The 16,195-nt window shown below is 35.2% G+C and overlaps 1 protein-coding gene across 1 annotated transcript; it reads left to right on the top strand.

Annotated features, from left to right (window-relative positions):
• The first annotated feature begins 29 nt into the window (after positions 1 to 29).
• On the top strand, positions 30 to 15,480 carry kynu (kynureninase). The gene is made up of 14 exons (XM_062996902.1): positions 30 to 62; positions 2,140 to 2,330; positions 2,992 to 3,112; positions 3,935 to 4,017; positions 4,201 to 4,262; positions 4,978 to 5,049; positions 6,167 to 6,241; positions 7,460 to 7,606; positions 9,468 to 9,566; positions 9,721 to 9,794; positions 9,897 to 9,949; positions 11,233 to 11,318; positions 12,612 to 12,842; positions 14,208 to 15,480. Exons 2-14 carry the CDS (start codon positions 2,150 to 2,152, stop codon positions 14,352 to 14,354), a joined length of 1,431 nt encoding a protein of 476 aa, XP_062852972.1. The 5' UTR covers positions 30 to 62; positions 2,140 to 2,149; the 3' UTR covers positions 14,355 to 15,480.
• Positions 15,481 to 16,195: the final 715 nt, after the last annotated feature.

Below are 16,195 nucleotides of genomic sequence, written 5' to 3'. Positions count from 1 at the left end.
TATGCAAGTTTTACTCTTTCTTCATGAAGCACAGTCTGTGAACAAGAACAGAGTTTGTTAAGGTGAGGGTTTTCAGGCTTCTTAATGACTTGTTAATTATTACTCTGATTCTACCCATCCATTTTGTTGCTGGACGTCTTTATCTTAAATTGTTTCTAATATAGCTTCAGTTTGGTAATTTGGGTTTAGGGTGAAAATAAAGTAAACTTTCTTTTTTACTGGTAATTAATGGTTTGTTCTCCAGGTCGTATTGTGGAAGCCTAATGGTTAGATTGTTTTCTCTTAGCTTCACTTATTTACTTATTTGCTATCAAAACTGAACTTGTTTATCTATTGGTACATAGAATTTAGATGATTTGGTTTTGGTGATGTCCATGTGTTAAATCAGGTTGAGTTCAGTAAACTTTAGATTACAGGGCTGCACGGTGGTTCGGTGTGTAGCACTGTCACCTCACAACAAGAAGGTCCTGGGTCCTTTCTCTGTGGAGTTTGCATGTTCTCCCCGTGTCTGCGTGGGTTTTCTCCGGGTGCTCCGGTTTTCTCCCACAGTCCAAAGACATGCAAGTGAGGTGAATTGGAGATACAAAATTGTCCATGACTGTGTTTGATATAACCTTGTGAACTGATGAATCTTGTGTAATGAGTAACTACCGTCTCTGTCATGAATGTAACCAAAGTGACATGAAAACATGACGGTAAAATTACAACAAACAAAAAAAGTTTAGGTTACACTTTAGTATTTGGACCACATATTAATAATTCATTCATAGCTAATAATTGATTTGAAAAAATCAAATAAGTTCTTTCTGATTGCCTCTATTGTTACACTTTTATCACACTGAATGATTAATCAATGCAACAAAACAGATATTTTTTGTATATTTTGAATAAAAGGCCATTTATTTAAATGGTACATCAATCACGATTGAATCAACTGAATTTGTACATTAATTACAAGCCAGGCCTTCTGTCTCAACATCAGTGGCAGACCTCAGAAATGCTCTTCTGACTAAATGGGTATAAATTCCCACAAATATGCTTTTTTAAAATTTTGTGAAAAGCCTAGGAATTGGATACAAAACAAGCCCATTGATTAGTCTACATACTTTTGGTCATTTAGTGTACATCAGTTGACCATTGTATAAGACGGTGGCTCAGTGGGTAGCACTGTCGCAAGAAGGTCCTGGGTTTGATCCCCCAGATGGAGCGGTCCGGGTCTTTTCTGTGTGTAGTTTGCATGTTCTCTCTTTGTTTTTGTGGGTTTTCTCCGGGTGCTCCGGTTTCCTTCACAGTCCAAAGAAGTGCAAGTGAGGTGAATTGAAGATACAACATTGGCCATGACTGTGTTTGATATTGAACTTGAACTGATGAATCTTGTGTAACCAGTGACTACTTGTCCTGTCACGATGTGTGTGAAATATGATATATAATAATATAAGTATTATAAAATGTACATGGCAGAATTTGCAAGTTGTGCATCTGGCAGTATGGCTTGGACTAAAACTAGGGCTAAAAATAGTAATAGAAGTAATTACATAGATTCTTATGAACAGAATATACAACTATGTAAGTAAAAAAAATATGTCGGAAGAATGAATGGAATGAAAAGGATAATATTGGTGTAGATTTAAATGTGTTAAATTTGTGTGTGAAATATTACGTTTAAATCGTAATAAATAAATAAAACCTTTGTATAAGCTATTTGATTCTGTGCATATTTATTCTGTATAATGAATACATTTATTAAAAGATCCAGTCAAAAGTTTAATCCTAATTCTGAATCAATGCACCTAACCAAACAAAACATGTTGGGGTGTAATCGTTATAACTAATGTGACATTATATCCATATTTACATTTGCCATGAGAATTATGTTTATCATTTTAACAATTGTACACTCAGATTTTCTTTTTCTCAGTTTAATAACACACAAATTGGGAGAAATTAAAAAAATTTTAATTGCTTGACCATGCTGGCTGAAAAGTGACCATGTTCACAGAAATATACAATGATTTTTCAGCATTCGTGAAAATGTGTTCATTTTATAAATGAATGTGTACAATTGTTTTTAAGATTTAGAGTACTTAACATGGATTAGGCAAAAACATTAATTAACTCTTTTAATATTCATATAATTAGGAATAATTGGATGAATACAGCCATGGCTGATTTGGCAGTGGGCTCTGCACAAGAAGTTATAGAGAGAGTATCCAATCAGCTAGCCTGCAGCACTACATCACTTAAAGTAGCTGAATTCTTTGACAAGCATGATGAGCTGCAGCATTTGCGGCAAGAATTCCTGATCCCTAAAGTAGCTGATCTTCCTCCATGTGAGTGTACCAGTACCTATCTATCTGTCTGTCTGTCTGTCTGTCTGTCTGTCTGTCTGTCTGTCTGTCTGTCTGTCTGTCTGTCTGTCTGTCCGTTCGCCCATCCATCCAGTATAAACATACATTCATTCATCATTTTATAAGCTACACCTACCATGTAAATGCACTATGTGGGTATATTTGTACTTTCTGTTGTCCATTTGTTGCTTTGTAGACTTTGTCACCCCTCTTTATGCCATATAGAAATGAAAGGACCCCCAATGACTAAACATTATTTGGGTGGTGGATTAATCTTATAATCTTATAATATAAGTATTATAAAATGTACATGGCAGAATTTGCAAGTTGTGCATCTGGCAGTATGGCTTGGACTAAAACTAGGGCTAAAAATAGTAATAGAAGTAATTACATAGATTCTTATGAACAGTATATACAACTATATAAGTAAAAAAAATATGTCAGGGAAGAATGAATAGAATGAAAAGGATAATATTGGTGTAGATTTAAATGTGTTTTTAAATGTTGTTTACATTTGAGTCTGATTAATCGTCCCTGCCGCTGTGTGGCATTAAAACAGTTTGACTGCTTGGGGGTCAAAAGACTTTAGTGTATAAGTAATGGAAATTTGAGTGGTTTAAAATACTACCCTTCTTTTCAACAGCTGACCTGACACTTGTGGATGGCTCTGAAGATTGTATTTACTTTGTTGGCAACTCTCTTGGACTACAGCCCAAAAATGTTAAAAAGTACCTAGATGAGGAGTTGGAAAAATGGGCCAAAACGTAAGCATCCTTTCCTGACTCGTCCTGACACCTTTTTTTTGCGAGGTTTTATTTTTTATTATAGGTTTTAGAGGTTTTATTTATTTTTTTATTTGTTTGAGTGTAAATGCTAAGGCTGATGCCATCAATAAAACTATTTGTTTATTTATTTATTTATTACAGTACTGATGTGTAAAAATTACAAACCTGGATCCATGATTTAAAATGATGTCAACACCCTCCAACACCAGGACTCTTAAACTTATAAGCTTATGACTTAAGCTTGGACTTAATATGTAATGACTTTTGTCTCAGCCTACACTTGAAAGCTTTGAGTTAAGCTCAATTTGAAGTTGAGAGCTATTGAGATATAACAGCTGCACTTGCAGCAACCTGTTTTGGATTTAAAAGCTGCTGACTTAGTTTGGATTGGTGAGCTGTTGGGTTGAGACCTAACTTGGACTTAAGTGCCTTTAAGTTATGACTTAAAAGCTGCAGACTTCAAGTGTAATCCCAAATTGAGAGCTGTTGAGTTGTGATTGAATCTTGACGTCAAAGCTTCAGCTGTTAAATTAATCTTAGATTTAAGAGCTGTTGAGACTGAGCTTAAGACCTTATTAAGTGTTAAGAGTTGCTGAGATGAAACTGCAGAGTTTAAACACTATTAAATACTATCAAAATTTTAAATACTTTTAATCTTGAGTCTGTGTGGCCCATTGAAAATAAATACAGTAAGAGATATACTATACTTGGTTGGTTCTTTACTCATTGCCCACTGGTGACCATCTAATTTATCAATATAGTACTTAACAAATTCTAAACCCAAAATGTATTTGTTTACAGTGGAGCCCATGGTCATTTGATGGGGTTGCGACCCTGGGCTTGGGCTGAGAACAATCTTGAGGATGTCATGGCAAAGGTCGTAGGTAATAAGCTTAATAGCTTTGTAAAGCCATTTATCATCTATTTTTTTAGTTGTTCAAGAGTACAACATAAATAATTTGAATTATTAGACACTAACAGTCCATGTTTATTAATGGATTCCTGCATTATATGTTAAGATGTATATGAGACACACGTGTGTGTGTGTGTGCGTGTGTGTGTAATAGGTGCTAAACCAGAGGAAGTTGCCTTGATGAATGGTTTGACTGTCAACTTGCATCTTTTAATGGTAAACATGATTATTTAAGTGTATAGGCCTCCTGAAAAATAAGTAAATAAAAATTAATTAATTAATTAATTACAGTGGTACCTTGAAACTCAATGTCAGTTGGTTCCGGGACTGGCGTTGATTTTAAAAGGCGTTGAGTTTCAGGTATTTTTTCCCATAAGGATGTATGGTAACCCTGTTAATGCGTTCCATGGTCCCGTGGAACTGCATATATTTTAGGTTTATGTAAAATAATGAGGTTGTTTTTGACACTTATACACTGAAAATAACACAAATATAATATTAACAACACTGAAATAAAAAGCTGATTCTTACAATTTCTCAGAACCCCAAGGTGAAACACAAGTTTAAAAGTGAAACAGTGAGGAAAATCCAGATAAACACAGATTCATGTGGAGTCGTCTCATATGTACACTTTGATGATGTTTATACCGCTCAAGCCGACTGTTCATTGTTAATCTGAAATTAAATGAATACATTTTTAAAAAACAAACGGAACACGTTGAGTTTAAGGGAAACATTGAGTTTAAGGGTACCACTGTAATTAATTGAAAAAAAAAAGTACACAAATCAGATGTTGTACAATTACTTATTTATATAGTCATCTATTTAATGTATTTCTCTGGGTGAAGTGGGGTGTGTTGCAACATTCTATCACAAAAAAACATCAATACCACAAAGTCTAATACAAGATTTTTATCTTATTTCCTTACAGCTTGCGTTTTACAAGCCCACTGCAAAACGCCACAAAATCATTCTGGAAGACAAGGCCTTTCCATCTGACCATGTAGGTAAAACTGCCATGTTTATGTTACCTTGTAATAGTGTCTAGTTACACATTATTCCACTTTAACCTTTAATCATATAGTGACTGTATGTGCATAGTTAAGGATTTCTGACACTGCAGTTTTAGTATGTGGCATGATTTAAAATATAATAGTACATTTTATCTAATGAAGTTCATATAAATTAGGGCTGTCACACAATTACATTTATTAATCGGAATTAATCGCGATTAAAGAACCAAATGAATAGTGATTAATTGACTGCAAAAATAACCAAGCAAAATTCTAACAGTTATGCACATTTTTATTGCAAGAACATGTTTACCAGTAAAAAAAAATAAAAATTTATGATAAAACTATTAAATCTAAATTATTTTTAGAGAGCCAGCCAACAGCTACCCATCTTTCAGCCAGTTATTTAAAATGACAAGTCTGTTCACATTATCTGGCAAAAGTGAGGATCTTTTCCTGTTCATAACCCTGCCACTGAAAACAGGCGCTCAGGGTTCATAATATGAACCATTTCTAGATGCAACATGTATAACGTCATGTAAACCCACATCATTAACTATGTTAAAGCATCTGCAGTCCATTGCGATCCATTTAACACCAGTGTTTGTAATGTTCCCGTGACGTGTACAGTTCATGGGCTTTCCATCCAAATGAAATAAAGTTGTCTTGAGTTCATTTAGCCTGTAACGCGTATTTGTGCGCACAGATGCCTGACGAGACAAACTCTGACCAAAGATGATATTAATAACGAAGCATCAATTAATAACTGTAATTTTGTCTAGTGATGATTTCTCACGCTTTTTGAAAAGAAAATTTTTTGCAATATGTAGCAGCAGCAGCTCGAGTAATTTTTAACTCACAACTGCAAACTGGAAAAAGACCAGTGTTATCGCTATACAGTATAAATACAATGTTACTGTGTTAAAGCAGCGCAAACAACCACACCCTGTACCCACTGAAAATTGCAGTGGATATCAACAGTCTATAAATTGTTCTCAACTTCATTTCTTAATTATTTCAATCTCTACGTAGCAAAATAACTCAAAGGGTCAAACCCACTTGTAATCATGATGAGGTAATGAACTAGCTTCTGTGTGTGCTTTATAGTATGCTGTTGAATCTCTGATAAGTCTCAAAGGCTTCGATCCCACTGAAAGCATGCTCCTTCTTAAACCCAGAGCGGTGAGTTCACAATATTCTTAACTACATTTAATTCAATCTATCTGCTTTATGTAAGGGTGGTTGTGTCCCTGTAAATGGATTGATTTAATTTAGCAAACCTACTGTTTTGAACAGATTAGTCCTTATTTTTTCCTTTTATGTAGCTAATATTTGTCTCTGACCTGTCAGTTTGAATGTCATGGCATGTATTGGTATTATAATGAAAATATAGAATTGTACCAACAGTAAAAAAAAAAATAATAAAATGTTTTATTAAGAATTGTATTTAACCCTTGTGTGGTGTTTGAGTCTGTGGGACCCGTTTTCAGTGTTTACCAAAAGAAAAATAATGCTATTTTTTATTATTTTATCCTCAGACTCCTTGCCTTTGGCTCATTTTGTGTGAAGAACATATAAAATAACACGTTTTTAACACGAGTTCACACTGTACACCCTCCCCTACAAATTTATATTACACATGTGGTGTTTGGGTCCACTGGACCCGCAGGTATAAAAGTGTGTCCCTTTACTCTGTCCTACTACATTTTGTCCTGCTGTGAGTGTGGGTGTTTCTGTGTGTGAGAGAGAGAGACAGACAGGCAGAGAGGCAGACAGTAAGAAAGACAGACAGAGAGAAACAGACAGAGACACACATAGAGAGAAAGACAGACAGACAGAGAGAGAGAAACAGATGAACAGACAGAGAGAAACAGAAAGACAAACAGAGAGACAAAGAGAGAAAGGGACAAATAGGCAGAGACAGACAGACAAATATATAAAAACAGACAGACAGGCAGAGACAGACAGAGGAAGACAGACACATAGACGGAACAAAACAGACAGACAGGAAGGCAGGCAGTCAGAGAGAAAGACAGACATACAGCAACATGAAGGCAACACACACAGCAAAGCTGAGCTTTATGTGCACAAGGGTTAAATAATATTACTAGTTATAAAATCATAACTATCATATTTTATTAACAAAATTAAATTAAATTAACTATTGTGTAAAAAATTGCCACCTGGTGTATAAAACACTGTTAAAATCCTTATGTGTATACATGTGTTTCACAGTCACATAACAGTACAAATGACAGTAAGAGGGTTGACATCTGAATGTAACTAAATAAATATTTGTTTGGATTTGTACTTTTTATTCATTTATGTATTAATAAATTAATTTATTTTGTCTGAAGGTCAAGTATTAATACTTGATACATGTTTTTATGTCCTCATTAGGGTGAGGAAACTTTGAGGACAGAGGACATCATTTCCACAATTGAAAAAGAGGGAGAATCAGTCGCTGTGGTTCTGCTGGGTGGAGTACAATATTACACGGGTCAGCTGTTCAACATGGAGGTCATCACCAAAGCGGGACAGGCTCAGGTTAGATGCACAACATGAACCCACTGTCTACAATTCAGATATTTTGTAACATACAGTGTATAACAAAAGTGAGTACACCCCTCACATTTCTGCAGATATTTAAGTATATCTTTTCATGGGACAACACTGACAAAATGACACTTTGACACAATGAAAAGTAGTCTGTGTGCAGCTTATATAACAGTGTAAATTTATTCTTCCCTCAAAATAACTCAATATACAGCCATTAATGTCTAAACCACCAGCAACAAAAGTGAGTACACCCCTTAGTGAAAGTTCCTGAAGTGTCAATATTTTGTGTGGCCACCATTATTTCCCAGAACTGCCTTAACTCTCCTGGGCATGGAGTTTACCAGAGCTTCACAGGTTGCCACTGGAATGCTTTTCCACTCCTCCATGACGACATCACGGAGCTGGCGGATATTCGAGACTTTGCGCTCCTCCACCTTCCGCTTGAGGATGCCCCAAAGATGTTCTGTTGGGTTTAGGTCTGGAGACATGCTTGGCCAGTCCATCACCTTTACCCTCAGCCTCTTCAATAAAGCAGTGTTCGTCTTAGAGGTGTGTTTGGGGTCATTATCATGCTGGAACACTGCCCTGCGACCCAGTTTCCGGAGGGAGGGGATCATGCTCTGCTTCAGTATTTCACAGTACATATTGGAGTTCATGTGTCCCTCAATGAAATGTAACTCCCCAACACCTGCTGCACTCATGCAGCCCCAGACCATGGCATTCCCACCACCATGCTTGACTGTAGGCATGACACACTTATCTTTGTACTCCTCACCTGATTGCCGCCACACATGCTTGAGACCATCTGAACCAAACAAATTAATCTTGGTCTCATCAGACCATAGGACATGGTTCCTGTAATCCATGTCCTTTGTTGACATGTCTTCAGCAAACTATTTGCGGGCTTTCTTGTGTAGAGACTTCAGAAGAGGCTTCCTTCTGGGGTGACAGCCATGCAGACCAATTTGATGTAGTGTGCGGCGTATGGTCTGAGCACTGACAGGCTGACCCCCCACCTTTTCAATCTCTGCAGCAATGCTGACAGCACTCCTGCGCCTATCTTTCAAAGACAGCAGTTGGATGTGACGCTGTGCACTCAGCTTCTTTGGACGACCAACGCGAGGTCTGTTCTGAGTGGACCCTGCTCTTTTAAAACGCTGGGTGATCTTGGCCACTGTGCTGCAGCTCAGTTTCAGGGTGTTGGCAATCTTCTTGTAGCCTTGGCAATCTTCATGTAGCGCAACAATTCGTCTTTTAAGATCCTCAGAGAGTTCTTTGCCATGAGGTGCCATGTTGGAACTTTCAGTGACCAGTATGAGAGAGTGTGAGAGCTGTACTACTAAATTGAACACACCTGCTCCCTATGCACACCTGAGACCTAGTAACACTAACAAATCACATGACATTTTGGAGGGAAAATGACAAGCAGTGCTCAATTTGGACATTTAGGGGTGTAGTCTCTTAGGGGTGTACTCACTTTTGTTGCCGGTGGTTTAGACATTAATGGCTGTATATTGAGTTATTTTGAGGGAAGAATAAATTTACACTGTTATATAAGCTGCACACAGACTACTTTTCATTGTGTCAAAGTGTAATTTTGTCAGTGTTGTCCCATGAAAAGCTATACTTAAATATCTGCAGAAATGTGAGGGGTGTACTCACTTTTGTGATACACTGTATATGTTTGACTATATTAAACTGCATATATTCAAAGGTTACATAACTAAGAACAAATGTTAAACAACAACAACAACAACAACAACAAAAAAAACTATTTGTTGTCTATTCTGTATTCTGTACTTACTTTGCTTCCCTGTTTCCACTGTATGGCATGCATATATGTGTTTAGGGCTGCTTTGTGGGGTTTGACTGTGCACACGCCGTGGGTAATGCAGAACTACAACTGCATGACTGGGGGGTCGACTTTGCCTGCTGGTGCACCTACAAAGTGAGTTCACTAAATGTTTCTGTGCATTGTAAATCATATGATTACATTTATTATAGTTAATTAACGATTGCTGTTTAATCTCTGCTAGGTTTAGTAAATATTTAACATGATTTTTAGCTACATGCATGTTGTTTTTTTTCTGTTCTGTGTTCAGTATTTGAATTCTGGAGCTGGTGGGTTAGCAGGAGCGTTTGTACACGAGAAACACACTGATAAAATTAAACCTGCGTGAGTATTAAATTTTATATCTTCTCTGCACTTGTACCTATTTTAAAAGGTTTTTGAATGGAAGACAGTAAGTAATATTAATCATTTTATCTCACCTTTTAGGCTGCTGGGTTGGTGGGGGCACAAACTAGACACCAGATTCCAGATGACAAATGGTATTGCAATTTCTTCCAGGGTTACTGTTGTTTAAAATATATAATAATAATAATAATAATAATAATAATAATAATAATATATAAATAATATATAAATAATATATAAATAATATAATGCTACTGAGGCCTTAATTTCCTTCGGGATTAATAAGGTGTCTGTCTGTCTATCTATCTATCTATCTATCTATCTATCTATCTATCTATCTATCTATCTATCTATGTTTAGTTCCTGTAGGCCTTTAATACTTAAGATATAACCTTTTTATTAATGTATTTATGTTTTTATTTATTTACTGACTGACTGATTTTTACTTGTTCAACATCATTCTTTTGAACACTAGGGGCCGCTGAATAGGCACCTGAAACATTGGGCAATTAAAAGCTTCATTGCCTGAATGCAATAAATTACCTTCATAGCCTCAAAGCTTTTATGTCTAGATAGATAGAGGTAGGGACAGTAAGTTAGACAGATGTAAAAGTCATTAAAAAACACGGCAAGGGCCATTATCCACAAATAAAGAAAGGTTGGAACAGTTGTAAACCTTCCCAAGAGTGGCTGGCCTATTAAATGTCACCAAAAATATAACAATAACTCATCCACAAAGTCATGATAAAACCAAAATGCAGGCCTTACTTGCCTCAATTAAGGTCAATGTGCATGATTTTACATTAAGAAAGACGTTTCATTTGTTTAATAGGATTTTAACATCATGTTTTACACTCTTTGGTTACATTCATGACAGAAACGGTATTACTCATTACGCAAGATTCATCAGTTCACAAGGTTATATCAAACACAGTCATGGACAATTTGGTATCTCCAATTCACCTCACTTGCATGTCTTTGGACTGTGGGAGGAAACCGGAGCACCCGGAGGAATCCCAGGCAGACACGGGGAGAACATGCAAATTCCACACAGAAAGGACCCGACCCACCCCACCTGGGGATCGAACCCAGGACCTTCTTGCTGTGAGGTGACAGTGCTACCCACTTAGCCCACTACCTATGGCATCCATGGATGAGTTACATGGTGCAAATCACTGCTGTCCAAAAAATAACACAAAGGCTTTTGTCACATTTGAGTAAAACATCTAGACGAGCCCTGAGATGATATTCTGTTGACTAATGATTTAAAGATTAATTCTGCAATAAAGCTATAACTGCGTTCCACCTAAAAGAAACATCATACCAACAAATCTTTGTTTTTCACAGTATTCAAAATTAACAGCTTTAACATTTAGTCTGTATACTTCATATAGTATGATCCACCCTGTTTTTGCAGTGATGAGTCTGCAGCCTGGTGTCAATGGATTCAGACTCTCCAATCAACCCATTTTATTGGTTTGCCCTTTACAGGCCAGTTTAGAGGTGAGAAAATACATGTAATACTTTTTTTTAAATATTTAATTGTGTACTCATAGTATGTGTTTATTTAACATGAATGTGATGGATCTATTCATCAATAGCAGTGGGTCATTTAAAAGTGGAAGTGTTGCCTGAACAGTGTGCACTTGAATATTATTACTATAAAATGCACGTGTGTCCCACAAGACCAGCCAAAAGATGATTCTTAAAAAAAAAAGAACAGAATGGCTGTGCAAGCGACAGTTTTGATGAAAAAGGGGAAATCATCAAAATTTATGACTAATAAAGAGAACCTGACATATGTGTTATCTCATTATGCTAATTCTGAAGAAGATAAGGTCAATCTAAGGAAGTAAATCACAAACTATTTCTATTTTTCTATAAATGTATACTAAAATGACAGCTTTTGCTAATATTTTTAGTGTGTGATTGAGCTAATCACAAAAAAAAAACTTTAAACTTGACATATTATTTCTATTTTAAACTTTTTATTATTTATTTAATAATTGATTGATTTGCCGCTCAGGTGGCGCAGCGGTAAAAACACATGCTGGAACACCAGGAAAAGAGTGCTGTCAGGGTGTGTCTTTCTGTAAACAGTGCTGATTGGCATTGCACTCGTCAAAGTGTAGGTGCCAAAATGCATATGGCTGCTGCCCACGTATCGGAGGGGGCTTGAGTTAGCTTCGTTCTCCTCAATCAGAGCGGGGATCGGCATTGGTGGAGAGAAAGCGTGATGCAACTGGGCAATTGGATGGACTAAAAAGGGAGAAAAACAGGAGAAAATGCATAAACAAAAAATATAAAAATAAATAAATAAATAAAATAATTGTTTTTGTGCCACAGATTTGACTTTTTGGTTAAGCCCAAACATTCTAAAAATATCCAAAGCTTAATATGACCCTATTTTTGGCTATTTCAAGGCCAGTTTTTATTTATTTTGCGTCATTGTCCTGCAGCAACACCCAAATTGTGTGTAAGATATGAGAAGAAGAACTCTTCTTCTGTATTTTGTGTACTTTTTAAAATGCACCAAGTTCATTGGCAGCAAAACATACACAAAACATATTTGGGTTTATGTTTAAAAAATGAGAAATACATCATCTATATGTAAATAAAAAATACTCATTATAAGTATAAACATTCATAAATAAATATTCATCTAAAGTGAATGATAGTTTAGTTAAAGAAATTATAAACATTTAGGGTCTAGGCTGAATTTCTATTAATACTACTACAGTGAAAACTATTACAGTTTCAATAATAAATGAAAAACAAACGTTTTTCCTTTATTAGATTTTCAATAAAACCACAATGAGGGATCTGAGGAAGAAGTCCGTACTGTTAACTGGATATCTGGAATATCTCCTGAAACATTACTACAGTGAGAACAAGTCTGAACCGCAGAAGCCTCACGTCAGTATCATAACACCTAGTAACCCAACAGAGAGGGGCTGCCAGCTCTCACTGTCCTTCTCTGTACCCATCCTAGCTGTGTTTAAAGAGCTTGAGAAAAGAGGAGTCGCAGTAAGTGGCTTTTATTTTCAATGTCACTTCTATTTTCAGTGAAAAATGTGGTACTTCATAACCTAAAGAAGATATACTTTATTTGTCATATATACATATACAGGTGTACAGTACAATGAAATTATTTCTTCGCATATCCCAGTTTGTTTGGGAACTGGGGTCAGAGCGCAGGGTCAGCCATCGTACAGCGCCCCTGGAGCAGACAGGGTTAAGGGCCTTGCTCAAGGACCCAACAGTGGCTGCATAGCAGAGCCTGGATTTGAACCGCCAATCTTCCGGTTGATAGCCCAAAGCTCTACCCACTAGGCTACCACTGTCCCTAAAACTGTCCCTAAAACTGTCCCTAAAGCATTAATACCTATAAAGCCAGACAGGCCTGGTAACACTTCAGAATCTGCAATCCAAATACACACCTCACATATAAATGTTGACATAACCTAAATGACTGTAAAGTAAATTTAATACAAATAACTAAATAAAACTATAAACTGTGGAGCAGCTCAGGTCTTGTATCAAGCAATAATAAGCAACATTTTACTTTTAAAACTGCAACACATCAGTTAAGTGTCCTCAGTTCCTAACCGATTAAACTTGAATTAAACTGTAATTAAAAATTAATGAATACAATTAAGTTGGTCATTGAAAACTTTAGAAATCTTTGTTCTTTTGTCAGTAAAATAAAAGTTCAACAGGGAGGGTTGCATCAGAAAGACCATCCGGTGTAAAAACTGTCTGGTATGAAGACCAGATCCTCTGTGGCAACCCCAAAATACAAGAGCAGCCGAAAGAGAAAATGAAACTTAACAATAATCAAGTCCTTCTTTCTTAAGAGTTACACTTTACTGCCATCTGGTGGCTGTATACTTGCTGTATCTGACACTGGTGAGATTTTGCTAGATAGATAAATCACGTAAAAATAGATAAATAGAAAATAAAATAAAATAAAAAGTAATAAAATAAAAAAATAAAAACAATAATTAATTAAAAACAATAACTGAATAAATATATAAATAAATAATAATTACAGATGTTAAATAAAATATAATAAAGAAACAGTAAAAATGCAATGTGCATAAACAATTACTCACTCACTTTCTAAACTGCTTATCTAATTAGGGTTGGGGGGAATACCTATTTAGTAAGAATTATAGTGATTATAAGGCAGTTTCTAATTTTCTTTAACAGCACTTACTGTTAATAGTGAGTCAAGTAAAAATCACACTTATATATTAAAGTGTTCATGCTAATACATATTTATTACCTGGTTTTACTGGATTTCTTAATCTGATACCTTACTTTGATTGTAATGACCAGATTTTGTAAATTTCCTTTATCTTAACTCTCCACATACTTTTTGTCTTGCAGTGTGACATGAGGGAACCAAACGTACTCCGTGTAGCTCCAGTTCCTCTCTACAACTCCTTCACTGATGTATATCGCTTTATTGCTGTACTTGGAGCAGCACTTAATGCCAGCAATGAAGTCAAGCAAGACATCAAAGCAACCCAATGACACAAAAGCTGTGTGTTTGTACAAAATAGCTTCTAATAATAGTTATAACTACTTGAAGACCATGAAAATACTTATGGTAACTGTTATACACATGGTTTAGGAAAACCCAAGTAACCCTAATCTGTTGTTGCTTTGTATTGAGACAAATGTTGGTCATGTGAGCTGTCAAAAAGTGTTTGTCCCTTTCAAAGTTCTTCCATTTTTACATATGTTACATATTCAGTGTTTCACACCACCAAGTTGCCACTGTTGGGTCCCTGAGCAAGACCCTTAACCCTCAATTGCTCATTGTGTTCCGCTCAATGTGTAAGTCGCTTTGGATAAAAGCGTCTGCTTAATGCTGAAAATGTAAATGTAAATGTAAAATGTAAATCAAACCACCATTTTTAATGATAATTTCATCAACAAAAAATGTAATATTAAAGAAATAATGCTATACTGACCCTATATTAAAACGTAATTGCCTCGTTAGCTACTAATTTAGCCAGTTAACCTAATCCAATTGACGACTCGACTAGCCACATCCAGACATGATTACTGTCAAAGTGTAGGTGACAAAATGCATACGTCTGCTGCCCACATGTCGGAGGGGGTGTGGGCTACTTTCGTTCTCCTTGGATTGGCATTGGTGGAGAGGAAGCATGATGCAATCGGGCAATTGGGTATGCTAAAAGGCAGAAAAAGGGGAGAAAATTATAAAAAAAAAAAATCTAAAAAAAATCGAAGCATCACTTAAATATTAACTATCTGGCAATGCGCAAAAGGCTAAAATGTCTCAAAAATGTGGCAGCACATGATGTAAATATAGATGTCATTAAAATCTAGTAGTCTGGAAAGGGTTACAAAGCCATTGCTTAGACTCTGGGACTCCAGCGAACCACAGTGAGAGCTGTTATCCACAGATTCTTTCACAGGTATGGCTTAACAAATTTTCCACAAGAATGCATAGACTCATCCAGGAGGTCACACAAGAACCCAGATGAACATCTAAAGAACTGCAGACCTCACTTACCTTAGTTAAGCTTAATGTTTATATTTACAAACTACAATGAAGTTGAGTAAAAACATCACTGTTATTGTTCTGTCTACTTTTATGGGTTAAATAAAGACCCAGGATAATGAACAACTCACAAATTCTTTCTTTTAATTGCTTTTTATAAAACATCCTAACATTTGTGGAAGTGGAAAATGCAGTGTTTCTTACATTGACTTTGGTTTTTATTTGATTTCAGACAGGATGAACACAATATATTTAATGTTTTGTCTGGTCAACCTCATTTAATTTGTGAATTTACATCCACTCCTGCATTTCAGACCTGCAACACATTAAATATATAAAATAAATAAATAAATAGTGCAATAGTAATAATTAATAATAATGTTTCAACATCAGCAATACTACTACTACTACTACTAATAATAATAATAATAATACTAGTAATAATAATAATAATAATGATAATACTATTAATAAAAGTAGTAGTAATAATAATAATAATAATAATAATAATAATAGTAATGATAATACTACTACTACTACTACTAATAATAATACTAGTAATAATAATAATAATAGTAATAATAATAATAATAATAATAATAATAATGATAGTACTGGTAATAATAATAATAATAATAACAATAATAATAGTAATAATAATTATAGTAATAATAATAATAATAGTAATAATAATAATAATAATAATAATAATAACAATAATAGTGATAATAATAATAATAATAATAATAATAATAATAATAAATGTTTTTTTTATGTTATTTTAGCCAGCCTGCATGCAATATGTTTAAGGTTTTTGTTTTAATTGTTTTATTTAATTTTA

The sequence above is a fragment of the Trichomycterus rosablanca genome, chromosome 6, assembly GCF_030014385.1.
Source record: "Trichomycterus rosablanca isolate fTriRos1 chromosome 6, fTriRos1.hap1, whole genome shotgun sequence".
Taxonomy (NCBI): Eukaryota; Metazoa; Chordata; class Actinopteri; order Siluriformes; family Trichomycteridae; genus Trichomycterus; species Trichomycterus rosablanca.
This window is presented reverse-complemented; position numbering and strand designations above follow the sequence as displayed.